This window comes from Leptonychotes weddellii, chromosome 13 (assembly GCF_054177405.1).
Source record: "Leptonychotes weddellii isolate Sample4059 chromosome 13, ASM5417740v2, whole genome shotgun sequence".
Taxonomy (NCBI): Eukaryota; Metazoa; Chordata; class Mammalia; order Carnivora; family Phocidae; genus Leptonychotes; species Leptonychotes weddellii.
The window spans coordinates 48,178,184-48,205,907 of NC_138381.1; the positions used below are offsets into that span (position 1 = coordinate 48,178,184).

General features: G+C 42.6%; 1 protein-coding gene and 1 long non-coding RNA gene across 4 annotated transcripts in view; both read left to right on the plus strand.

The window, feature by feature from the left end:
• The window catches only part of LOC145716793 (uncharacterized), a 26,703-nt gene extending 7,796 nt beyond the window's left edge, over positions 1 to 18,907 (plus strand). The window contains exons 2-7 of one of the 3 annotated variants that reach the window (XR_014139686.1): positions 14,670 to 14,909; positions 15,006 to 15,102; positions 15,280 to 15,380; positions 15,769 to 15,886; positions 16,451 to 16,553; positions 18,469 to 18,907. This is a non-coding gene — a long non-coding RNA (uncharacterized LOC145716793). The remainder of the gene's footprint in view (positions 1 to 14,669; positions 14,910 to 15,005; positions 15,103 to 15,279; positions 15,381 to 15,768; positions 15,887 to 16,450; positions 16,554 to 18,468) is intronic. The other 2 variants (XR_014139685.1, XR_014139687.1) reach the window with 2 other exon arrangements.
• Positions 18,908 to 22,035: 3,128 nt separating this feature from the next.
• TGIF1 (TGFB induced factor homeobox 1) overlaps positions 22,036 to 27,724 on the plus strand; it is an 8,198-nt gene continuing 2,509 nt past the window's right edge. The window contains exons 1-2 of the mRNA XM_081801557.1: positions 22,036 to 22,175; positions 22,428 to 22,611. Of these exons, the coding sequence (XP_081657683.1) occupies positions 22,597 to 22,611 (15 nt within the window). The 5' untranslated portion in view covers positions 22,036 to 22,175; positions 22,428 to 22,596. The remainder of the gene's footprint in view (positions 22,176 to 22,427; positions 22,612 to 27,724) is intronic.

Here is a 27,724-nt window from a genome sequence, read left to right on the forward strand (position 1 = left end):
GCCTGGGTGGCTCAGTTGGTTAAGCGACTGCCTTCGGCTCAGGTCATGATCCTGGAGTCCCGGGATCGAGTCCCGCATCGGGCTCCCTGCTCGGCAGGGAGCCTGCTTCTCCCTCTGACCCTTCCCCCTGTCATGTGCTCTCTGTCTCTCTCATTCTCTCTGTCTCAAATAAATAAATAAAATCTTTAAAAAAAAAAAAGAAGTATAATTGATACACTAAGAGAGGAGAGAAAAAATGAATCATACAAAATGCTCAATTAAAAACAGAGAACTCAGAAAAAGAATGGAAGACCCCACAAAACAAAACAAAACAACCCATGGACATACAAAAACAAAGAACAAGAACAGTGAGTAAAAACAGTCATAAATATGGCATATATTAATCCAGGTATATCAATAATTACTTCAAATGTGAATGGTCTAAATATACCAATTAAAAGACAGGGCCTATCAGAGTGGATAAAAATAACAAGACCCAGCAATATGTTGTCTACAAGATTAAATATAAAGACAGATTAAAAGTAAAGAGATAAAGATATACCACGTTAACACCGACCAAGAGAAAGTGGCAGTAGCTATATTAATTTCAGACAGATTATCTCCTCCAACATCTTGGAAGGCAGTACTCATGCCAGTCAGGCTCATAGCTCTAGGAGAAGTGTTTGAGGAAAGTCAGAATGTTTATGTATATTGATTGTTTTTTTCTGTCTTTAGCTAAGTCCTATGAGAGGAATGAGTCCAGGCAAGAGTTAGTCAGGTTTGAAAGGAGAGTGAAATGGAATACATTTCCCCTAAGGATGTTTGGTAAAACCTTTCTCATGTGCTCTTTACCAGTCAACAGGAGCCAGCCAGATTAATAAAGTCTGGTTGCTTTCCAACCTAAGCCAGTTGCTTCCATGGCATCAGGTTATTCTTCATGATATTTTGAGTGTGGATATGAGCCATGTACCAGCTAGTGAGTAAAAGGAGGCTCTTCAGGCTTTCCAGACACTATGTATGGTTGTGGTTACTTGACCAAGGAGTTGAACGGAAGGAAATATACCAGAAATAATATGTTAAGAATCCACAAGACTGATCTTCAAGAACTTAGAATTCTTCAACCCCTAAAGCAATCCCCAGGGCCCCCACAACTGAACCCATGCAGGAGCATACCCTTCAATACCACTTCAGATGTGGCTATGAAGGATAATTGATTGAAGAACCCTCCAGAGGCAAAGCCGAAAACCACAGAGGGTGATGAAGGAGACTGCCTGGCAGAGCTGGGGTCTAATGGGGAAACACACTTTATTGCCAGGGTAGGGAGCCTTTCACCTTAGCAAGCATTACACCATTGCCTTAGTTCAATGATTGCTCTTTCCCTCTTTTTCTGAAAGAGGATTCTTATGATCCCATTCCTAATTCACCATTGTTTTTGGTGAGTGGCACAGGTAACTTGTTTTTCAGAAGATGCTCACATGAAAAGAGTCACAGAGTGTCCTGATGGGGGAATGTATGTCACAGAGATCCTAGATTTTGAACTGAATGAAGTGGTCAGATGGAAATTTGTGTTGTTTCACTTGAACAGGGAACAAAGTGTGTTTTATATGTAGGAAGAAGCCTGAGCATATATAATTGGCTGATCAGGGGGTGGGTTGTAGCTGGGACTGTATGCATTTTCCCCTCTTCCTCTAGCAATAGAATTATCAAATTTTAGATTAGCACCTGGCCATTCAGCCAAAGGCTATATTCCTCAACCTCCTTAGCAGCTAGGTTTGACTATGTGACTTGGTTCTAGTTAATGGGATGTGAGAATTCATATATATCATATATTCTTAAGCTATTAAAAGAAATAGGCATGCCTGCCCTGTTCCTTTCTCTCTCTCTAGTGTCTGAAAAGTTGATAGGTAGCAAGAGCTAAAGCAGGCATCTTAGATTATGAGAGAGCAGCCACAGGGGTACCTGGATGGCTCAGTTGGTTGAGCATCTGACTCTTAATTTTGGCTCAGGTCATGATCTCAGGGTCCTGGGATCAAGCCATGTTGGGCTTCTTGCTTAGTGAGGAGTCTGCTGGAGATTTCTCTCTATCCCTCTCCCTCTGCCCCTCCCACCACTCATGGTCTCTTGCATGTGCGCTCTCTCTCTCTAAAATAAATAAATACATTTTTAAAAGAAAAACAAAACAAAAACAAGAGCAGCCATGGTAGAACAACAAAATAGAAGGCGTGTGACCCTCAGCACCTCAGAGCTGCCGTATTAGCCCTGGAGTGCTTATATTCAGACTGACACAGAAAGAAAGTTCTTTCCTATTTATTTGGGTCTTTGTTAAAGCAACTAAAGCTTATAACCTAATTAATGCAGGTTTATGATCAAGTATCATATCTTATTACATTGTAACTCTTTTTCTCAATTGTGATTCTTTTTATTATAAACAGCCAATCAGTAATAATACGAAGAGTATCTGAGAGTAATAACATGTAACAAGTCTCTACTATAATCCAAGAGCTGGAAGTTAAACTAACCCTTGCAGGATCTAAAACAGGAATTAGAGAAGATATCAGGAAATGGGGTAATTCTCATCTCTGCTTCTACAGAGCAGATATTCTCTACATTGGTTGGCATATGACCCAATATAATTGAACTGGCCCCAGCTTTACATCATTTCCTAACAGAGACAGAATGGGACCTCCTTTCTAATTCCAGAGTTCCCAGGATAGGGAATCTGGCCCAGCTTTGGCTAGGGTCTACTGAAATCAGTCATCCCATAGACTGGTATTAGAGAAGAAAGTTCTCAGAAAAGTTGGTGTCAGCTTCACAGATAACCTATGGGTCTAATATATGATTAATTTATGTTTCTATCTTATGCATTATACTTTGTTATAAGGTGTAAAGAAACAGGAACTCCTATTCATTGCTGGTAGAAATGCAAATTTGCATTGTGAAGTGGAATTTGGCAACATTTAACCCAAAACCACACGTGTTTATTTTTGACACAGCAATTGCACTTCTAGGAAGTTGTCCTCAGGATACATCTTCAATACTATGAAAATACATATGCACGAGATTGTTCACTGCAAAATTGTTTGTAACTGCAGTCTAAATGTCCAAACATAAGAAAGTAATTTAAGTATGGTGCATCTATACAATGGAGTACTATGGAAGTATTAAAAAAAAAAAAAAAAGTAGGAAAGTTGATCTCTATAAACTGATATGGAGTGATTTCCAGAATATATTTCTTAAGTGAAAAAAGGAAAGTACAAAAAAATATCTAAGGTAGTTCTTAAAATGTGGTCCACAACCTGAGAGTCCCTGAGACTCTCTGTAAAATCAAAACTATTTTCCTAATACTACTTACTAAGTCATCATTTGTCTTTTTTCACTATGTTGGCATCTCACTGATGGTGCAAAAACAATGAGGGTAAAACTGTTGGGGCCACCACAAATCAAGTTTGTGACAAGTGCACTTACTGCAATGTACTCTTGGTGGGGGGCACAATTTCACCTTGATGAAGCAATAAAAATTGGTAATATTATTGAAACTTGACCCTAAGGACATGTCTTTTCAATTTTCTATGTGACTAAATGGGAAGTATATATGAATCACTTCTGATGCACACAGAGTATGATGGTTATCTCAAGGAAAAGTATGTCTGCTGTTGTTTGAGTTACAAGCTGAACTAGCCACTTTTTCATGGAACACCATTTCTACTTCAAAGAACAGATGATAGACAAACTATTGTTATTCAGACATGGGTATTTGACAGTTTTTTTTTTTCTTAGCTATGACTGAAGTGAGCCTATTGCTTCAAGCAAAACAACTGATAGTATATGTTACTAGTGGTAAAATTCAAACTTTCAAGTCAAAATTAGAATTTTGGAAAAATCCCATCCACTACTATGGGGTTTTCAGCTGATTTCAGCTTAAAGACTTTTCTGATGGGTTCAGAGATGATATTAAATCAAACAATTTTTGATACTGTACAATACAATGTATCAACATTGGGAGATCCATATACTTAACCATAATTTTCCAAATGACCAAAACATGATGGTACAAAATCATGCATGGTTAAAAAATACTATCAAGGTATAAAGTAGATCAATAGATTTTAATGCAATAGAATTTTTAAAAGTTTGTTGATATGGGCGCCTGGGTGGCTCAATTGGTTGGGCGACTGCCTTCAGCTCAGGTCATGATCCTGGAGTCCTGGGATCGAGTCCCGCATCAGGCTCCCTGCTCGGCGGGGAGTCTGCTTCTCCCTCTGACCCTCTACCCCCTTTCATGTGCTCTCTCTCTCTCAAATAAATAAATAAATAAATAAATAAATAAATAAAGTTTGTTGATATGGCTTCAGATTCCACATGGCAACTAACTTTTAAGAAACTATCACTATTGTGTTTTAAAGTAATATCAAAGAAGATGCACAAAACCTGGAAAGACTGTTAAAATACTCTTTTCCAAAGACAACTCTATTTGAGGCTAGCTTTTCTTTACATGCTACTACCAAAACAATATATTGCAGGAGATCACTTGAAGAAGCAGAAACAGAATCCAGCTGTGTTCTATTAAGGCAGACATTAAAGAGATTTGCAAAAAATGTAAAACAATGCCATCTTCTTTCTATTTTTTTATTTGAGAAAGTGGAGTCATTTTTCACAAAACTATAATATGTTTACATTTCAGGAGTTTATTATTGTTCATTTTAATTGAACTAGTAAATAAATGTTTTTACAATTTCTCAGTTTTAATTTCTAATACAGTAAATATAATGGATTTCACCCACATAAACAAAAGCTCTTTGCTTCTTCAGTAATTTTTAATAGTGTGAAGAGACCCAGAGATTACAAAGTTTGAGAATTGATGATCTATAGTGTACTATCATATAATAAAGAAATATACATATATTGACTTATTTTTTTGCAAAAAGAAACAGAGGAAGGAAACACTAGAAACTAATAATCTTGGTTACCTAGAGAGGTTACCTACATGGTGGGAGGAACCTACAGGACTGACCCTTCTTTAGGTAAACCTTACACTTAGTATTGACTCTGGCACCATGCTACTGTTTTTTTGTTTGTTTGTTTGGGTTTTTTTAAGATTTTATTTATTTATTTTGACAGAGAGAGCACGAGCAAGGGGAGTGGAAGAGGGAGAAGGAGAAGCAGACTCCCCGCTGAGCAGGGCGCCTGATGTAGGACTCGATCCCAGGACGCTGGGATCATGACCTGAGCCGAAGGCAGATGTTTAACTGACTGAGCCACCCAGGTGCCCCTATGCTACTGTTTTAAATATAAAAAAATAATGACAAAATCAAAAGAATGTGGGGCAACCATAAAATAAAAAATTTAAAAATAAACCTAAATGTATTTCAAAAGAATAACAGTCATGTTGAAGAGGATGGAATAAAGAACTAACTCAAGTAACTTTTGAACATAGTATTTTGACCTTATACCCTCAGACTAAAGAAAAAAAATATTGAATTATAATAGTAGGTTTGTTCTTTGCAGAGGTGTGGTTGATATATTCTAGAATTGAACATGTGCTAATTGCTTGAGACTAAGGGGACACAGGTTTCTCCCCATCAGAGAAGAAAGTTACAACTATGAAAACCAGGAAGACTGAAATAGGTCTTGTGGTGTTGGATTGAAACCATGAATTCATGGTTTTCAGCATACGGATACAGGTGTGTGTGTGTGTATATGCACATGCCCACCTCTCCCCTCTCTGCTAGGTCCTAAAAGTAATGATACTCCAGTAGTTATAAGCACACCTAGAGCCCAAGTCTTGATTTCTAACTCTACTGAAAATAACCAGCATTTCTTGGAGAAATAATTGATTCCAGGGCTGGGAAGGGAAAAATCAGTATGAGTCTGGAATATTTTCCCATACCAGAAAATAGAAAGTCCTCAAAAAATGACAGTCAAGCCAAAAGGATATGGGAGTCAGTTTGAAGAGCTCCCACTGGCCAAATGTGAGACAATTTGAGCATAAAAATAAATAATAGTGATCAGTTATAGCTTACTGAATAGAAGGATTCCACAAATCTATACTGATATAAACAAGCAAACAAATGGGGAAGGAAAAGCTCTTAGTAGAACAGTAGTAGGATGCCAACAATAGTAGATGCCAACAAATAAATGCAAAAGAAATGGTGTTAGAAAGTGGTAAATATGAGGGCGCCCAGGCAGCTCAGTCGGTTAGGCATTTGCCTTCAGCTCAGGTCATGATCCCAGGGTCCTGGAATCGAGTCCTGCGTTGGGCTCCCTGCTCAGCAGGGAGTCTGCTTTTCCCTCTCCCTTTGCCTCTGCCTCTCCCCTGCTTGTGCTCTAGCGGTCTCTCTCTTAAATGAATAAGTAAAATTTAAAAAAAAAAAAAAGGTAAATATTATAGTAATATTTGATTCAAGCTAGAATCACAATGGATTGGACACCACCTTAACCAAGTAATTAAAGTCAATATTACCAGTAAGGGGACAAGTCAACACTGAAATCAAGTGCCACCTAATACAATGTACTGAGAAGGGCATACTGTCACTTTTGTGATCTGTCAAAAATGCACAGCCGCGACCTAATTATGAAGAAACGTAAGACAATGCCAGAGTGAGTGTATTGCTATAAAATAACAGGACTTTACTCTTCAAAAATGGCAAGGTTATGAGTGACAAAGACCATCTGTTCCAGATGAAAGGAGACTGAAGAGATACACTGACTAAATACAGCTTGTGATTCTAGATTGGGTCTTAGCCTAGAAATTTTTGTTTTCTTATGAAAAACATTATTTGACAACTAGCAAAATATGAATCTGGTTCATATTTGGGGTAATAGCATTATATCAATGTCAGTTTCCTAAATTTTTTTTAAAGACCCACTTACTCATTTGAGAGAGAGAGAGAGAGCTTGAGCAGGAGGGAGGGGCAGAGGGAGAGAGAATCCTCAAGCAGATTCCCCGCTGAGTGCAGAGCCTGATGGGGTGCTCGATCCCAGGACCCCGAGATCACAACTGGAGTCAGAACCAAGAGGCGGCCACCCAACTGAGCCACCCAGGTGCCCCGTTAGTTTCCTAAATTTTTTTTTTTTAAAGATTTTATTTATTTATTTGAGAGAGAGAGAATGAGAGACAGAGAGCATGAGAAGGAGGAAGGTCAGAGGGAGAAGCAGACTCCCCGCTGAGCAGGGAGCCCGATGCGGGACTCGATCCCGGGACTCCAGGATCATGACCTGAGCCGAAGGCAGTTGCTTAACCAACTGAGCCACCCAGGTGCCCTAGTTTCCTAAATTTGATCATTGTATTATGTAAGGGGATGTCCTTGTTCTTAGGAAATACACACTGAAGTATTTGGAGCTCAAGGGACAAATATCTGCAACTTATTCTCAACCGATTCAAGAAAAAAGGGACATATCTGTGGGAAATGATTGTATGTGTGTGTGTGTATGTGTGTGTGTGTAAAATAATGAACCAAACCTGAAGAATCTGGGTGGTGAAGAGTATATGGGAGTTCTTTGTACTATTCTTACCACTTTTTTATAAAGTCAAAAGTATGTTAAAATAAAAAATCACAAAACAAAAGTAAATGAGAAAGTAAGGAAATTCAGACACATGCTCTAACATGGATGGACCTTAAAGACATTATGCTATGTGGAATAAGCCAGCCACAAAAGCACAAATATTGTGTGATTTAACTTATCTGAGGGATCCAGAGTAGTAAAGTCATAGAGACAGAAAGTAGCAGAGAGGTTGCTCGGGGCTGGGGAGAGGGAGGAACGGGGAGTTAGTGTTGAGTGGGTATAGACTTTCCATTAGGGTCATGAGAAAGGTTCTAGTGCTGGTGATGGTTGCCCAACATCGTGAAGTTACTTAATGCCATGGAATTCTACACTTAAAAATGTACCATGTACCATTTTACATTATGTAGAATTTACCACACATACAAAAAAGTAAATGAGGGTTGACAGCCACAGATTTCTATTTTAACCCCACAACACCAGTGCTCCTTCCCCAGAGCTGATTACAAATTGCAGATTCATTCAACAAAACCTTTAAGGAACAGCCTCCTTCCAGACCAGAGATCTCGTAACATCTTGCCAATCACAGTAAGAAATGGCCTATTTAAATAATAGTTATGAGCTGGCTCAGGAAGTAATCTCAGTCACTGCAGTAATGAGCCAACAGCCTATTTGTAGGCATCCCAAGGATGGTGACCAAGAAACCAAGCATTTTGCAAGCCTTTGCCTGTTGCACCCTTTGACCTCTGCTGTGTGAACAGGAAAATTAAAGCAAAGTGAAATTGCTGACTTCTGCAGTCTGAATTCGGGCACTGGCCTGGTCTGAAGTAGGCCCATGTTCTCATCTAGGTTACTCATTATTTTTTTATAGTATCAACAATGGTAAAGTGTTTTCTATACTTGAAGTGTTTGTAGTAATTGCCTGTACAGCATCAAATATCAAGGCATCATAAATCCTGCCTTATTTTTTAGAAACTTCGAGGACCAAGTGAAAAAAATCATTTCCCTTTTCACAGCTACAATGACATTTCAGGCTTTCCATTTTTTTTTCTTTTTTCCGAGCCTTCAATTTTTTAAAACCCCTTTAACCAGACTCTTTGCCCCTAATTCATTCTGGAGAAAATGGCAAACTCTGTCCTCCAAAAGTGTTGCCAAATAGTCACCATTTCCTACAGAATAAGGCCCCGTACCCCACCTCAGCCTAGTAGTTTGACCTCAATATATGTTTTGAGGTTTACCTTCCATGTATCTGCCAAATTAGACCACCGAACCTTACAATGAATCCTCCAAAGAGTGCACCCATTTTCAAGACTTTATTTATTTATTTTTAAAGATTTTATTTATTTGACAGAGAGAGAGACTGCGAGAGAGGGAACACAAGCAGGGGAAGTGGGAGGGAGAGAAGCAGGCTTCCCGCTGAGCAGGAAGTCTGATGTGGGGCTCAATCCCAGGACCCTGAGATCGTGACCTGAGCCAAAGGCAGATGCATAACGACTGAGCCACCCAGGCGCCCCCATTTTCAAGACTTTAAATATACATTGGTGAGTTGTTCTCTCACCAGCTTTGAACACGAGGCTTCCTTTTCCTCAAATCCTTGCCAGTCCTACTTTCTTCAGCTTTTGAAATTCACTCAACTACTCATCTTTTCTCCTCCTTTGAACTCCTGGGCACATTCATCTATTGTTCTTTGTTTACTTAATTTTCACACCAACCAGCTTCACACTGTACACAGAGTAAGCACTCAAGAATATTTGTCAATGTTTGCCAAGTGACTTAATATCACTATTTCATTCATGCAGAACCTCTCATTGTACCTAGAACCTGAGGCCAAGGTCTTCTCTTTAACTAAAAAAAATAACACCTACTGGTTTTTATGATGATAAAAGTAAGTCAGTCCAAGCTCACTGCAGAAAACCTGCAAGAGGGCCCCTGGGTGGCTCAGTCGGTTAAGTGTCTGCCTTTGGCTCAGGTCCTGATCCCAGGTCCTGGCATCTAGTCCTGCATCAGGCTCCTTGCTCAGCGGGGAGTCTGTTTCTCCCTCTCCCTCTTCCTCCCCCTCCCCCTGCTCATGCTCTCTCTCTCTCAAATAAATAAAGTCTTAAAAAAAAAGAAAGAAAGAAAGAAAGAAAACCTGCAGAGAGAGGGGAGGCATACTCTCACAACTTGGACATAGGCGTTATTTTACATTGAGGGTGACAGACTTGATGCAACAGATAAAGCTGAATCCTAGAAGTACACAATTTTATTTTTGTTTTGTTTCTATGGACATTGAAATTGTGTCTGGAGTGGATGAAGTTTAGAGTGTAGGTCCAGAGGCCCCCAGCTAAAAGAAAATAAATCTTCAATTTCATTAACCTAGAAGAAAGAGTACAAACTCTTGAAAGTCCTCCAAACTTTCTTGGCTTTATTTCTCAAGAACAATCCATAGCTGGGAAAACTGCTCTGTGCGAGTGGCCGGCGGTGGGGGCGGAGGTGAGGCTCTAATCTTACAGCTAATCAGCTAATCGATGAGGAATGAATGTCAACTTCCCATTCCAGCATTGTAAGCTTTTTTTTTCCCAGCTTAGACCACCTGTTACCAGATAAGGATTCCTTAACAGTAACTTCGTTAAACCTTCTTTTCACAGCTTGAAGTCCAACAAACTAAATTTGTCTTATTATTTTCCCTGGATTAGAGGGTTTTTTGCATTTTTCATGCAAGTTACAATTTAAAAAATAAGATATGTATTTTGGAGAAATGGGGAAAGCAAGTGTACATTTAAGTTGTATTGGAGAGGAAACTTTTCCTAAATATCATTAGTATGAAAAATGAGGACTTTATTTTGTGAATTGGATTTCAAAGCTACAAAGAAGGGCGTGTATCTCAGACTGGGGGTGGGGGTGGGGGATCTCAAGAATTCTCGGAGGCTCAACAGAATGTCGACAGAAGGCAAAGCACTGTGCTTACAGAATCATTAATCCGTTTGGAAAATGCACTTTGCAATCAAACAAATAAGAAGTGACAAGTGACTGATGAAGTAGAACTTTGTGTAGGCTTTTTCTATATTCTTTCCCATAAAGAAGCTGATAGATGAACATATGATTTTATTAGATGAAAACAAAGTGAACCTAATTCAAGAAATCTAGACCCTTTTTTGAAACAGTTGTTTTGTTTAGTTTTTAAAACTAAGGGGCGCCTGGCTGGCTCAGTCCGTAGAGCATGTGACTCTTCATCTCAGGGCTGTGAGTTTGAGCCCCACATTGGGGCGTGGGTCTGACTTAAAATTTAAAAATAAATAAATAGGGGCGCCTGGGTGGCTCAGTCGTTAAGCATCTGCCTTCGGCTCAGTTCCTGCTCGAGCCCCGCATCGGGCTCCCTGCTTGGCGGGAAGCCTGCTTCTCCCTCCACCACTCCCCCTGCTTGTGTTCCCTCTCTTGCTGTGTCTCTGTCAAATAAATAAAATCTTTAAAATAAATAAATAAATAAAATAAAACTAAATGGGATTCTTGCGAAGTACAAAATATTTAGAAAAAATCACAGATTTCTGATTTCCAGTGAGGGATAATGTATCCAAGAATTATGAGACAGACAGAGAGAGAAGGAAGGAAGCAAAGGAGAAAGGGAGGGAGGAAGTAAAAACAGTTTAGCTATCTGAAATTCTACTTTTTTCAAACTTTATGGTCAGAATGTCATGTTTCTACACTGTGGAATAGGCCTGTGTGTGTTTTCATGTTACCATCTGGCTGTCCTGGCTGAAAACAACTCCACACTAGATGTATCAAATCTTTCTAGACTTTCCTCCCCCATCTTCCTATTCTTGTCACACACACACACACACACACACACACACACACACACAATGCCCAAGGAGGAAATAATTGCCCTTAAACACATTTGTAGCCATTAATTTTTAAAAGTAATTTATTTCTTGGGGCACCTGGGTGGCTCAGTCATTGGGCGTCTGCCTTCAGCTCAGGTCGTGATCCCAGGGTCCTGGGATCGAGCCCCGCATCGGGCTCACTGCTCCGCGGGGAGTCTGCTTCTCTCTCTCCCACTCCCCCCTGCTTGTGTTCCCTCTCTTGCTGTGTCTCTCTCTGTCAAATAAATAAATAAAATCTTAAAAAAAAAAAAGTAATTTATTTCTTTAGGGCCAGTAAAGTAAAACAGTAGTTCTAGAGATCTCAAAGTGAGATACTGATTTGGTGAGTATGTTGCCTGAACCAAAAAAAATCAGGACAAATGGTCTGACTGTTCAAATAGGAGAAATGGAAATAACTGTTTGAAGATAGAACTGTCCAAAAAAGAAAATTTACCTCTATTATTGGTCTAAAAGAGGCTAGGAGAACTAAAAGCCTTAAAATGCCATCTACAGATAAAATATAATTGTTCTCGGGCGCCTGGGTGGCTCAGTTGGTTAAGCGACTGCCTTCGGCTCAGGTCATGATCCTGGAGTCCCTGGATCGAGTCCCTGGATCGAGTCCCGCATCGGGCTCCCTGCTCAGCTGGGAGTCTGCTTCTCCCTCTGACCCTCCCCCCTCTCATGTACTCGCTCTCTCTCATTCTCTCTCTCTCAAATAAATAAATAAAATCTTTAAAAAAATAAAATAAAATATAATTGTTCTCCCTGGCAAGAAGAAAATGTTTAGTCATAGCAACAGAAATAGCTAGAAAGGAAAATACAATAGGGCATCATTCTGGGACTTCTTCTCAGCCCCATTAGTAAACAGACCACTTAAACTAGGGAATAAAGAGTTACCAGCCAGAATATTAACTGTAAGAGCTTATCCAGAAATAATATGATGTCTGGTATTTGCTTCAAAATAATACAGGAGAAAAGGGAGTGTGTGAATATGAAGCCAGAGTGGCGTTGGGTTGGTAACTGTTGCATCTAGGTGATGGGTATGTGGGGATTCATTATACTAGGATCTCCATATTAGATATTTAAATTTTTCCGTAATAAAAAGTAAAAAAGCAAAACAAAGAAAGACATTCTAGGCATGACAGAGTCTTTGTTTTTGAGGTCACCTGGCTATTTTTAAGGTCTTTTAAAAAAATGTATTCGGGACTAGTACATATGGGTGTGGATTGTTGCCAAGCACAAGCAGAAGGGGAGAGAAAAATAGGGACTGACTCAAACATTTATTTCACCCTTGAAGAGGAGCCCTGATCATCTACTCTGTAAATGTGTGGCTGAGGACAGCTCCCAAAACGGGTTGGAAAAATAAAATAAAATATATCTAAGTTTTAAAAATAAAGGATATCCAAGTAGCTTGGACATGATGATGTTTTCCTGCCTTTTAAGGTAATATGGGAGAGTTGTTTTGGCTTTTTCATGACATCCTGTGGAGGCCTGCTGAAACATTTCAGGAGATAACAGATTGTTCGCTTTCACAAATATGCCAGGAGAAGAGAAAGCCTTTACTTAAATGTTCCAGGCCTTTCAGGGGATATGCTGACTCCCTCCGTACATTGATAGCATGTATAAATTTGTTTTGTGGGAGAGCATCTTGCCCTATTTTTACATGTTGGAATACTTGGCCAAATTTTCTATAAAAATTACCTGCATCGGGGTTAACCTTTCTAAATTTGGTCATCCAATTCAATAATGTAAATGGTTTGACAGCCTTTGTTATTGTGTCCTGAAAAAGGCAATGAATAATGAGCTCCCAGGGTGTCACTGGGGGTTATTCGCACTTGCTAATGATTAACCACCCATGGCTCCTGGCCCGCAGAGCCAGACTTAAAGGCCCCAAATACAATTTCAAACTCCTGTTTTAGATCCCTGCTTATTTTTATATAGGATCTTCAAAAATCCCCTCTAACTCAAACCAGAATGAAACCTCAATGTCCAATAAATGGGGATTGGTACATAAATTATATCCCCAGTTGCAATGGACTATTATTTGGTCATTAAAAATGATCATGGCAGACATACCTTACAAGAAATGTTAAAAGAAGTTCTTAAGAGAAAAGGAAAATAATACAGGTCAGAAACTTAGACCTACATAAAGGAAGAGCACAGAAGAAGGAGTAAGTGAAGGTAAAATAAAATTATGTAGGCCCCCTGCACCCACATATGATGGGATACTTGCCTCTCTCTCTCTCTCTTCTCAGGCTTGTACCAAAAAAGTACAAGATGAAAAAAAGCCCCTTTATTATGCATCTTATTCCCTTCTTTTTCTTCCTTCAAAAGTAGCCATTGTGAATATTTCCTTGGGTTAATATTCGAGTTTCAATCAAAAAACTATAGGCATAAGATATTTTACACAAAAGGGATAATTGTTCTGTACCTTGCTTTAAAAAACCTTATCACTATATATTATTAATCTTTAATATATTATAAACCTTATCAATATATATTATTAACCTTATCAATATATATTATTAATCTGTCTAATTTACTATTTTTGTTGTAACGACTGCTACATAAGGTTTCCATGGTTTTTTAATTCGGATTCCTTTTTTTTTTTTTTTTGGTGAACTGCCTATCTACAGATGTTGCCCAGCTTTTTATTTTTTATTTATTTATTTATTTATTTATTTATTTTTTAAGATTTTATTTATTTATTTGAGAGAGAGAATGAGAGAGAGAGAGCACATGAGAGGGGGGAGGATCAGAGGGAGAAGCAGACCCCCTGCTAAGCAAGGAGCCCGATATGGGACTCGATCCGGGGACTCCAGGATCATGACCTGAGCCGAAGGCAGTCGCTTAACCCACTGAGCCACCCAGGCGCCCCTATTTATTTATTTTTTAAGATTTTATTTATTTGACAGAGAGACACAGCGAGAGAGGGAACACAAGCAGGGGGAGTGGGAGAGGGAGAAGCAGGCTTCCTGCTGAGCAGGGCGCCCGATGCGGGGCTCGATCCCTGGACCCTGAGATCATGACCTGAGCCGAAGGCAGATGCTTAACGACTGAGCCACCCAGGCGCCCCCGTTGCCCAGCTTTTTAAACAGAGTTCTTCTTTCCTATGGTCTGTAGGAGTTCTTCATAAGTTAGATAAATTGGTCTTATGCCTGACATAGGCTGCAAGTATCTTTTTCCCATTTTCTTTGCTTTTGGAAAGTTTTAGGTGTTTTTCCTCAAACAAAAGTTCTTTGAAAACACAAAATGTTTATAATTGTTTATATCTTTTCCTGTCTCTTGATTGTATGTCCTGACCAGAGAGGCCTCCGTCACTCCCAAGATCATATTTATGTCTTCTTCCAGAACAGGTTGTGTCAACCTTACCACTCCAGGCTCTGTGGGCAGGGTAATTTTCACTGCGGTCTGGCCGGGCGCGGCAGAATGCTTAGTGGCATCCCGGGCCTCTATCCACTAGATGCCAGTAGCATCCCCCTCCTCTCCAGTTAAGCTCACCAAAAATGTTTCCAGAGATTGCCAAATGTCCCCTGGGAGGAAAAATCGCCACACACACTGTGCCTGGAGAACCACTGTTCTAGAACATGCGTAGGTGCCTTTTTAATTACCTTAACATTTTAATCTTTATTTTATGTATTTATTTATTATTATTTCAAAGATTTTGTTTTTACATAATCTCCACAGCCAACATGGGGCTGGAACCCACAGCCCTGAGATCAAGAGTCACATGCTCTATTGACTGAGCCAGTCGGGCACCCCAACATTTTAATCTTCGATTCAGGTGAATTTTATTTTTGTTAAAGAAGTGAGATTGAGATCCAGCTTCATTTTTAACTAAAAGTAGTTAATTGTCCCAATTCAGTTTATCCCTGATCTGAAAAGACACTTTTGCCAAAAGTCTAAGTCTCCGTATATATTCTAATGTGTCTCATTGTTCTTTCTCTTCCTTTTTTCTCAGTACAAAACTTTTACATTTTAATTATTATCAACTTCTAAATATAGTTTAGGGGTAACTGGCTGGCTCAGTCAGTGGGACATGCGACCCTTGATGTCGGGGTGGTAAGTACGAGCCCCACGTTGGGTGAAGAGGTTACTTAAAAATAAAACCTTTAAAAAAATAATATACTTTGATACTTGGAGGGGCTTCCCCTGCCCTCTTTCATCCCCTACTTCTCTCTTTCAGAATTTCCCTGCCTATTGTGAGCTCTTTAATTTTGATGAACTGTGGCAATTTTTAAAAATCCTGTTGGTATTTTAATGGAAATTGCTTTAAATTTAAAGATTGATTTGGGGAAAATAAACATCTTTATGCTTTCACTACTGAATCTTGCTAGAAAGAATAAATGACATTTTTTATTTTACTTAAGTCTTCCTTTATGACCCTCAGTAGGGTTTTAAAGTTTCTTTCATAAAACTTGCACATATTTCTTGTTATATTTATTCCTAGATATTTCATCATTTTATTGCGATTATAAATGGGTCCTCCACAGTGTTGGGAAGAGGTAATGGTGATAAATGGAAACACATGAATGAATTAACCCTTTGACAGAAGGAGGAGAAAGGGAGTAAGTCACAAACAGGGATGATATTCTGAAAGTCTTATTCTTACTGCATAAATATGGTACTTATTCCAAATGACACATATTTTTTAAAAACGGACACGTCGCCTCCCTGCATTCATTATTTGTTCACCTAACCTTGTTCCCTCAATGTTAATTCACTCTTTTTAGTTCTTTGTCAGATGAGCAAAAGCAGACTGTTTCTTACTTACCCTTCTAAAAAATGAAGAAAAAAGAACATGAAAACAACCAATAAAATAGAATATTTGACACTAGTCATGAATAGGAAAAAGAATTAAAAATTGCCAATAAATACATTAAAATGTGCTCACCTTCTCAAACAAAGAAGTGTGAACCTTACAAAAATTAGGTGCAGTTTATTTGCCCAGGTGATTGACAAATATGAAACTGATTGTTAATATGCGGTATTAGCGAGGGCGTAGAGCAAGAGGGTTTCTCACATACTTTTGGTGGGATTTTAAATAGGTAAGATGATTTAGAGGGCCATTTGGCAATACCTATGAAAATTCTGAACACACATACCTTCAACCCAGCCATTCCACTTCCCAGGAACCCTACAAATGTACTCAAGCCCCCAAAAATCTGCATAGAAGCTGACATTCTGCTGAGACACACTAGTTTACAATCAGGAGGAGCTCCTTCGATTTGGATGGTGAGCCCATGTTCTCTCAATTGTTAAGTATTTCAGATATAAGTGGACTATCTTTTTGTGCTTAGTTACAAACTAGAAACTATTTAAATACTCATCACCAAGCAAATTGTTACATAAGTGAAAAAAACAAATTGCAGAATATCATTATTGTTTGGATCATTGACTAGGGGTCAGAGTGACAGGATAAATTATTCAACCTCCCCAGACTCTGACAACTTCATTTGTCAGATGGGGTAATAAGGAATACTTCTTAGGGTTGTTTTCAGGAATAAATAAGACTAAATAAGTGAAGTGTTTGGACACTGCCTGGAATGTTATATTCAACAAATGATTGTATTCTTTTTATTAATGATTCTTATGCTCTCATCTTTTTTTTTTTTTTTAAGTAAGCTCTATACCCATGGGGCGCCTGGGTGGCTCAGTCGTTAAGCGTCTGCCTTCGGCTCAGGTCATGGTCCTAGGGTCCTGGGATTGAGCCCCGCATCGGGCTCTCTGCTCAGCAGGGAGCCTGCTTCTCCCTCTCCCACTCCCCCTGCTTGTGTTCCCTCTCTCGTTGTGTCTCTCTCTGTCAAATAAATAAATAAAAATCTTTAAAAAAAAAAGTAAGCTCCATACCCAACGTGGGGCTTGAACTCACGACCCTAAGATCAGGAGTCACATGGTCTACCCACTGAGCCAGCCAGGCACATCCCCTTACAGTCTCATTTTCATGCATTATTTTGTTTAATAAATATTTATTGAGTATCTATGATGTATGAGGCATTGTGCTAAGTGCATGAAGATTTAATAATGATCATACATTTTAGTAGAGGAGTCAAAGGAAAACAAGTTAACAGTCAAATAAGCAAAATAATTAAAAACTGTGGCTATGGAAGAAATAAAGGGTTGAGCTAGATCCATGGTTCTCAACTAGAGGTAATCCCTGCGTCCCGCCCCCTCCCCACACACACACCATTTCTATCCCCTCTGGAGGACATATGGCAATGTCTAGAGATGTTTTTATTTGTCACAACTTGATAGAGAGGGTAATACCGGCAAGTAGTGGTTACCAGCCAGGGACACTGATAAACATTGCACAGGACAGCCCCTGCAACAAAGAATTAGTCAGCCCCAAATGTTAACAAGGCTGTGGCTGAGAAACCCTGAGCTAGATGGTGGGGGGAGGGGGGAGGGGGTATATGAATTTAGGTCAGGAGGTCACAGAGACTTCTCTGGAGTGACATTTAGGCCAAATTTTGACTAATGAAAAAGAGCCAGACTTGCAGCAAGTGGTGTGGGTCCATCCTGGGCACAGCGGACTTGAAAACAACAATAACAATGAAAAATCTCTTACATTAGTGTGTTGTATACATATGCCCCTACAGAGAGCAAAGGGGGCAATTAAGAGATCTTTCATGTTTCACTATGTATGGCTGTCTTGTTGAATTTTGGAGAATAGCTTTTTTTCTTCTTTTTAAATTTAAAAATGGGGAAGGGGCAGTACAAAAAGCAGGCAGATTGGAAGACAGCCTCTTGTAAAACTACAAGTAGATTTCAGAGAAGAGGGAGATCTTAGAGTATGCCCCACCTGTTCAGGAGGCCCTGGTGTATCATCTGTGGTTAGTCTCTGCTCTTCACCACCTTCTAAATCCAATGGACCTTCCCCCAAAGAATGACAGAGATCACCTGATTTAAAGCCAAATATCTATGTCCAATACTTGGTTTTATACCTTTTAGTTTCGTTATATTTGATGTGTTATTTATCTTGACTTTAAGGGGGAAAAAATAGCCCACCTTACAGTTTGTGTATTTAAATAAGCGTTTCATAAACTGGAAAACACAATATAGATACACACTGTTGGGAATATAAGGGGAGAGGCTGTGCTCAACTAATAAATCTTTTTGCTCTATTCCCTTGATTCCAAACCCCCTCTAGGTGAAGAGCGATGAGGATTGGACTAGAGAGGGCAAAAGCCTGGGAAAGGAAGTGCAGACCAGGAGGGAAGTGATTACAAAAGAAAGTAGTAGCCCCAGTTACATTATTCATGCAACTAAGAGGAGGAGAGTAATCCGGGTGGATAAAATCACCACAAGATGGTTGTTGTAGCCCAAGCCCTTGGAAAGACAATGGCCAGCTTCTCCTAAAGCAGCCAAAGACCCTCTGACCTGAGATGTGAAAAGATGATTATGGAATCCTCCTGCACTGTTTGGAGCCCGGCAGTCTGCATATTTTATAAAAGTATCTGTTCCCCAGAGACTGGAAGCCAAAGGGATCCAGCGACTGTGTGAGTCATCATTCTTGCTGGAGGGAAATCATGCTTAATCAATGGTGGTCCAGTAGATGAATGAAATAAATACATTCTCTGATCACCTGACAGACCTGGTATATATATAAAAAATAATTGCACCTATCAACACACTTTCCTGGCTTATTTGCCTTTCTATGTTTCTTTTTTTTTTAAAGATTTTATTTATATTTGACAGAGAGAGAGCGTGCACAAGCAGGGGGAGTGAGAGAGGGAGAAGTAAGCTTCCCGCGGAGCAGGGAGCACGATGCGGGCTCGATGCGGGCTCGATGCGGGGCTCGATCCCAGAACCGCGGGATCATGACCTGAGCCTAAGGCAGACGCTTAACGACCGAGCCTCCCAGGCGCCCCTGCCTTTCTATGTTTCTTGTTGAGTTTTTGCCTGGGAAGGGTTTGCAGGCTGTGAAAAGTAACTTAACTTACACAACTCTGTGTCTTTTCTTGGCCTTGAGGCAGCTTCAAAAGATGACACCAAATGGAACTATGTGTGCCTAGAGGGAAAAAATAAATAATGGTGAAAAATGTTTATCAGCAGCCTTCTCCAGCACCAAGCACTTTCTCACTTTTACTCAAGTAATTTTCCAATTTAACATTCATATGAATTCAGCAAATAATATGTAGCAAAAGTGAATCCATAGCATTTCTTTTAGCACTGGAAGGAAACCCAAAAGTCATTAAATCAGTTTAATGGAGAAGCCCTGCCTGGGACATTAAGGGACTGACAGAGCCAGAACTGAAACTTGTTTTTCCACCTTGAGAAAAGCAAATAAAAAATATCCTAAGCAATTGCTGGTTTTTCGAGCCCACTCTCTCGGGTTGTTTTTCTTCCCTGTGTTATGCAGACTCTAGGCACTTTCTTCCCAGAATGCAACAATCCAAAGCTCTAAACAAGTTTGGGACCAGCCTTCGGCAGGGGTGGGGGTGGGAGAGCCATCACACAGAATGGTGCCGGTGTTCCTCTTTGGTGCATCTCGCCAGATTTAATGCAGCTTTGATATGATTCGCTCGAGCAAAAGGTGAGCACTGGCCGGATCAAGCCGGCCCTCCAGCAAGAGAGTTTAAAGTTCGACTGTTTTCCTCCTCGCAATTTGAAAGAGGCTTCTAATTCTCCCCGCCCCTCCCCCTTCCCCTGTAAAGTTTGTTTTCTAGCTATAAAGTCGCTTCAACTCTCGGTTTCCATCCCGGTTGCCTGAGAATCGCAGGAATTAGCCAAGTTCACTTAGACGAAGAAAAAGATACCTTTGTGTACCTAATGAGAGCCACCGCGTGGCCAAGGATAACCACGCAGAAGGAAACATTTTTGTCTCGGGCTTCTGTAAACGGGCAGGGGGAGGGTTAAGCCGACCCGAAGGCGTGTTTTGTGGAGTGGCTTCGAAAGCGGCCGAGGCAGCCGAAGCAGCTTTCGAAGTTAGCAAACAAAGCGTCTCCCCAGTAACCGCCCGGTTCCAGACGAGGCTCCTGCCACTCAGACCGCGGAGTCGCAGCGTCGGCCGGCCCCCGGCTCCTCCTCCCTGCGTGTCTCTTCCCTCCTCCCAGTTCCCCAACGGATACGAGCCACCAATCCCCGCAACAAACAACCCTTCAAATGCAAGAGCGCCGCGGCCCTCTAACGGGCGGCCCCCTACCCCCTCCCCGCCCCACATCTGTCCTGCACCCGGGCGCAGCAGCTGATTCATCTCCAGCCAGGCCCGGGGAAGGAACTGCGCTCCAGCAAGTTGCAGGGTAGCTTCCAGGCTGGTGGTTTCCCCTAGGACCATGTTTCCCCCCCTTTGCCGTTTTAGATGTGTGTTCTCTTAGGTGCCGAGCAGTCGGCAAACCACAGAAGAAAAAAATCGTAAGGTTGCTGCCTTCTTAGAATGACGCTTTTTTCCTTGTTTATTCATTTTAAGTCCTGTAATTGGTAAAACCACCCAAGCTTTGTAAACTCTGGCCTTAATTCACTCTCGAGGCGGGGGTGTCTTTTTTTGGGAGGGCGAGTGGGTGGGAGGCTGGCTTTAATTTTCAGTGTAATCCTAAAACAGAGGCTCCAAAGTCTAGTTAGTCATCGTTTGGCTGCCTTAGTCTTCCTCGGGTTTAAACTTATTTCCACGGAGCTTTTCCTGCCGGCTTCTCCATCGAAGTTACAAAACAAAAACAGCACAGAGTCGAAACTGGAGGCAGACTCGGGCGCTGACGTCTCTACTAGGCTTATTTACGGTTTGGCTTTTTTTTTTTTTTTAAGTGATGGGGAAAGTCTTACAGCGGCATGCGACAGTTCGTTTACTTCAAAAACAACGGGACACACACGCGAAAACTAGACCCAGCGGAGAGGGCGGGGAGGGGGCAGGCGTTTCTTGAAATCAGCCAAACAGCATCTGGTCTTTTAAAAGGGTAATCTCATCAAGGAACTCCTGTTGGAGCCCTAACTCTCAACCAAAATAAACCAACAGGAACATGTGTTTACTCAATGGGTAGTTTCTGTTTGAAATACCCGAGGGGAGAAGGGGTCCCCTAACAGGGCTTAAGTCCTAAAAGTAGACTGTTTACCGAAACAGATGAGCAGCCCCAGTGTGGTCGCCCCCTTTCCTTAAAGGCGGCATCCGCCTGGGTCCGAGGGTGGGGGTTTCAGGCCGAGTTTTTGCAGTGCGGCGAGCGCGCGCCCGGGCAGTCCCCAGGCTGAGACTTTTTAAAGAGCATGTGAGCATGACAAGTGTCTGTCCGCAACGTGTTAGATTTTGAAACTGCCTTGCAATCCAGTCCGGAACTCACAGCCTTAGCCCGGGGTAACAGACATTTGCCTGGGGTGTCTGTGTCTCACTCTCCTCCCCTAACCGCCCCCACCCACCCACCGCCGTCCGGGTTGGAGGAAGAGCCCCGGGAAGGGCAGGGTGCGACGCGCCGCACCCGCGTGTCAATGGCAGCCGCGCATTCTGGAAGAAGTTGGTTCTTGTCCTGAATACTTTTCCTACGGTGCCCCGCCCCTTGAATCAGAAGCAGCTGTCTTCTCCTGCGGCTAGAGCCGGGACGGTGGAGTTTGGGGCAGCTGTCAAAAACGAGAGGGGAGCCTTTTCTTCCCCGGGGTGGAGGAGGGGGCAGCCTTTTTCCATCTGTTGCAATTTCCTAACCAAACGCACCCTCGCCAGCCCGAGGAAGAAAGGCCCAAAGGAGAAACCCGGGCGCCCGGCTGGTGTCGCTGCCGCCGCCGAGCGAGGGATGCGGGCGGCGTGCGCGCAGCAGGGAGGAAGGATCGGGTTTCTGGGCCCAGCCGCCCCCACGAGGGACGGGTGACAGCGGCCGGGGAGGCGCGGAGTGAGGCAGCGCGGCCCGAGAGCTCGGTGCTGTCCTCCCCAACTGGAAGGTGCGGGGGAGGGGCGGAGGAGCGGCGGGGCGGGCGGGGGACGGGGCGGGCGGCTGGGGGCGGAGGCAGGACCTCCTGTACCTTCCCTCTTCGCCTCTCTCACTCTGACAGCGCCGAGGTACGACGAGCAGGAGCGGGGAACAAAGGAGAGGAGTGGGGAGGGGAGTGAGTTGGGCGAGGGAGAGTCCCCAAGCCGGCTGCCAGAAGATCCCGGCAGGAGGAAGCCCAAGTGTCACTTGAATTCCACCCAAGGAGCGGGCGCCTGGGATCCGAGCGCCTTGATTAGCAATAACGGCTGGAGCGCGTCCTACAAGTTACGGGAGAGTCGGTCCGGAAGGAGGACAATCGCGCGCCCCCTTCGCCCCCGCTCCTGGCCCCTCGCGACCCCAGCATCGCCTCGCGCTGGAAGGGGAGCTCCAGAATGAAAAGCAAGAAAGGTAAGGCTTGACGGGCTGTGCCCGCCGTGGGTGCGGGTGCCGGGGAAACGTGCTCGCCGGGCCCCACCGGGCCCCTCCGGGCTTGGGGCGAGAGTGACTTGGTGGACTTTTCAGCCCCGGGCTCTCAGGCAGGAACCGCCGCGGTTCTCTTTGTTGAGGCTGCGTCTGAAATGGCAGTTGCTGTTTTCCTTCTAGACACAACACGAGGGGCTGTTGTGGGGATACGGGCCTCTCCACGCTGCTGGCACGTTGTCAAGAAACACGCTCAGCGCCTTGTTTGTGCGCCTCCAAGTTTCATTGTCTCAGCGGACACCCCACACTCCGCGGAGCCGCCGCGTGGCTTCTCGCTGGTTCTTGCGGGCGGAGGTGTGGGCCTGGTCGGGAGACCCCCGCCCGGATTCTTCCGGCCGGGACCGCGGAGCGGCGGCGCCTTTGTCTGAAAGTTGTGCTCCCGGGCCCCCACTCCCTCCCAGCTGGGCCCGGGCTCTCTCTTCGCTGGGGATGGGGTGTTTTCACAATCAAGGAATGCGACTCTGGCCCCCAAACCGCCCGAGGGTGTCGGTAGCCTTGGAAAGCTAGACTTTTAAAAACTCCTAGCCTCTAAAAGTTTTCCCACGATGAATTTGGAGCAAGATGAAGAGTTAGGACTGACGGCGAGCAGCTTAAAGCGGCGTGTAGTCAGAATGAGTCCAAGTGTGACAAGCAGGCTTGGTTGTAAGTGCACAGAGTGAGTCTGTCATTGTTTCCACGAAGCGTTCTGGAAGCGTTACAACTAAAACTTGCCGTCAGTCTGGTTTAAAAACAAAATACACAGGAAAAAAAAAACCCACCGCCACGAAAGGTCAAAGAATGTTAACTCCCTTTTGAAGTTAACTTTTTGAGTCCCTGACTGGGAGGTACCCCGAACGTTCCGTGGTGAGCCAGAGTTGGCTTTTCTGTTGTGATTTATGTGGAGTGGTTCAAAACAGAAGTTAATCTCTCAGGGAAGCCAGCGCGGGGGCGGGGGCGGGGGGGGGGCGGCTGCTGCGCATGCCCAGGAGCGTCCCGGAGTTTTTGTAACTCCACATTCTTTCAGACTCGTCCAGCGGATACAGCCAAAACTCAATATTGTTAGTGGGGCAGCCTTCAACCCAAGAGGGTTCCTTCGGCCACGTTTTCACCTTGGAGTTCTGTTCCTTTCATTCTGGGCCGGTGGCTTCAAAACACACGGAGTTTCTTAACCCATGTTTTCCCAGGGAGTAAAATTAAACGTCAACACCCGGGACATTCATAGTAGTTGGTGGTAGGACTCCCAGCGAACCATCCCCCAAGGGACAGTGAGAACGTTGAGGGTTTAGAGGTTCGGATGTTTAAAAGGACTCGGTAACAAACGCGCGCGGGGAGCGCCCGGGGTGGCGTCTGGGAGGCTGTGTCACCTCGACAAGGACTGACCGGTCTAGATCCTTACTGGAAGGCGTTCTCGCTCTCCTGGTGGAACTGACGGAGATCAGTTGGGTTTGTTTTTGTAGAGTGGTTCTTGGGAGCCGAAAGCAAAGCTGGGTTTCCGCCGGGGGCGGGCTCCCCCCATTGTTCGGGCTCGGATGGGGAAAGCGCAGATCTGCCTCGCAGATCCTCCCCCGCAGCCCCTCGAATACGCTCCCGCGGCTCTCCTCGTCCCCCCCACCGCCAGCGCCCCTCGCCCTTCCCCGGAGCCTCCCTCGAGTACCTCCCGGTCTCCCTCTCCCCCCACCCACCCAGCAAAGGAACTAGGCTGGCCGCGGGGTGGGAATATTCGGGGTCAGCGGCTACCTGCTACCGAGCGCCGACTCATGGAAACAATGAAAGGTGACGTGTTGGAAGGGAAACTTTGCGACTGGTTCACAGCTTGTGCGGGGGAGCCGAGACTGCTGAGATTGCCCAGTTTCTTTCCCTTTTTAGGTTTTCCCGGCAAATCCTATTGAGGGTGGGCAGACCCCTCAGAATGTTGAGATTCACAGCACCGTTTTCTAGTTTCTTCTTGTAATCTGAAACTCTTTAAGTCCTCTAGTCGTGTAGTTGGAGGGGCCCATTTCAGTTGAGGCTGAGAAACTCGCAAGAACAAAAGCCTCCCTGGCTGTCCTCCCTCCCGGGCCCCTCCCTCTCCTCCTGTCCTCCTGCGTCCTGCCTCCCCGCCCCTTTCCTAAAACTACCTTGGAGGGGGCCCGCGTTCCGGGTCTGCTCAGCCAGGAGCCGGGAAGAAATCTGTCCTGCTTGGCTTGTGCAGTTGGACTGTTGTCTGTTTTATAAAAGTCTGTGAAAATCTTTTCAAGTTTTCTTGGAGACAAAAGTACTTTAAACTCAGTTGCAGGGCCTGAGATTTGGTAAGCCTGGTTTGTGATAATAGTGTCTCGTCTTTAGAAAGCTGAGGATATCAAAAGGTTCCCACCCCGCGACTGGCTTTAAAACAAGCAGAGAAGATTCAGTGAGGAATGTCCCCGACGTCTTTTTACTCCTAGTTTCTGTCAGTTTGGAATTCTTGCTTTAGAACTGCTCTCCAGCTGGGTCCAGCCAAGCGCACCTTGGAGTTTGTGCCTGGGGTGTTAATTACGATTCCCGTGACATCTCCTGAGATACTCTAATCAGGAAACTTGTTAGGTTAGGTTTCCATTTTTCCTAATTGTATACTTAAACTTTTCCTTCGATTATTCCTATTTCTAGATCCTTCTCTGGCATCTTCCAGATATTTTTAAAAAGTCCCAACTTCACAACCACGATCTCTGGCCTTCCCTCGCCACCCCCAACCCCAGGTTCTATTAAGAAAAGATTGATTTTTCGCGCTGTGGGATCCATAGGCCATCTTGTGGCTTTCTGAACATTTCCTTGTATGTGGATGGGGTAAGAGGCTTGTGATCCCCCTCCCCCGCCACCACATTTTTTAAAGTTTAAGCAGAGCAGGACCTTTGGAAACAAGTGGTAACCGGGAAACTTTTCAAAAGCTGTTACAATAGGAAATGAGTAACGTGGAAAAGTCTTTTTGTTTTTCCAAGCTGAGCCACAATCCGGAGGGAGAGTTTTAATGAAAACAGTCCTGACAGCAGCAAACGTGGTTTGCTGCAGTGAAATATCAGCTGGTGTGGCCAAGGAACTTGAAGTCTTAACTTCCTGTTACTTCAGCTTTTGTGCACATATTGGAAATACTTGTTAAGAGGTCCAGAGGCCTGGCATTCATTTATTTAAATGAACTGAGAACAGAGTAAAGTCACACTGCAGTTTAGTGTTGCTTAACTGAAACCCTTTTGTGTGTCAACTAACCTATTCTGAAAGATCAGGCTTCTTGTCAAACTGAGCAAGCAGATCAAAGGGCAGGCTTCAGGGGTTTTTTGTTTGTTTGTTTCAAACTCTTTGTTATTATCAACTTACAGTTGGGAATTCACTGTTCACTGAGGAAATTTTCACACTTTTCTAGTTTAAAGGGGGGGGAGGGGGATTATAGCCTTGAGAAGAATGTCTGGCTTTTCAGACATTGAAGAGTTTAAACAAATTGCTTTATTCAAATTTGCCTTAGTCATTCAATTACTTGACACATTTTTTAAAAGTTAGATTTCTTTATTAAGGTAAATGTAAAACAGGAACTCATTTCTAATTTCTTAAGGTATTTATTAATAGTTCTTTACCCAAATTTCAATATAGGTTTTAAAAGTTTCTCATCTATTCTACAGTGAAAGCGGTTTCAGTTTTAAATGTGCCTCTTTTTTTTTTAACTTTTTTTTTTTTAAGCAGTTTAATGAAAACTTCTGGGAAAGGGAACATCAAATACATGGCGGTTAAAACTTCGGATTCTTGTGCTGTTTATTGATGGCTGTTTGTTAAGCCTTGAGCTAAAGTGAATTTGCAAGATCATCCTGCTCTTTTGTTAGAACTTGCTTTACTTTGTCTTTGGAAGGTTCTGCCTTTTCTGTGGACACTCCCTCCAGCACCATCTGCCCCCTGCAGTCCAAAACTAAAAATGTGTCCCCAAGTGAAGTCAGACTCAATTAACTGCAAGCTAGCTCATCAACGAATCTTGGAATGAGTAACTTTTTGAGTGTTAAAATGCCTTAAAAGGATGGGTTAAAAAATTTTTTTAATGCATCGAATGGTTTATCACTGTGGAATATTTCTCTTATTTTTTTATCAAGGTAAACCACTCTGAATTGCATCAACAAAGTTAAGAACTTTCAATTTTCTTTCAATTTCATGTTATTTTAATTGTCTTTATATAGAAATACTGGTATTTTCAAGCATGCGATAGTTTGTAATTCATTTACATTTTAAACATTCTAGATTGTCTTCAAAATGGAGAATATGTTTCTTTAGTCATTCAGAGTTGCCAGTTGTCCTTTTGAAAGGGGGGAGGGTTCGTAGCATTTGTAATTTAAATTTTTTAAAGTTCTCAAAATTATGTTTAAATGTTAAAGGAGCCAGGTCTGAATTTTTGTTGACCCCAGTCTATTATATGTGATGTAAATATTCTCTATGGCTGTGAATTCTTAAGATTTCTGGTAGGATTAAAGTACTTACAGGCAAAAGAGAGTTTCCTGGGGGGGGGTGCATATTCAGTTTTCTTTGTCATGTAAGACTGAACTATAGTTCTTGGTATCTAGTATTTAGATTTTGATTAAACTGCCAGTTGAAATTTATAGAAATTTAAAAAGTTTATTCAGTATTAGCATCTTTTGACCTCTTACTCAAGTACTAGGAGTAGAAAAATATTTTTGTATAATGAAACTGAAAACTTCAGTGGCTGTTTGTATTTAGTAAAACGTGACCGGTAGTGTTGTCCATTAAAAGTAGGTGTCTAGTTTGAATAAATGTAGGTAGCAATGAGAAAGAAATGACCATGGAGTTGGCAGAAAAAATTGACATACATTTTACCTTCAGAAATCTAACTAGGTTGGGGCGCCTGGATGGCTCAGTCGGTTAAGTGTTGTACTCTTGCTTGCAGCTCAGCTCTTGATCCCAGGGTCATGAGTTCAAGCCCCTCTTTCGGCTCCACACTGGATGTGGAGCCTACTTTAAAAAAAAAAAAAAAAGATTATATATATATATATATATATATATATATAAACTGGGTTGTGTGTAATTTTCCCTCCTTATATAAGTGGGATAAATGTA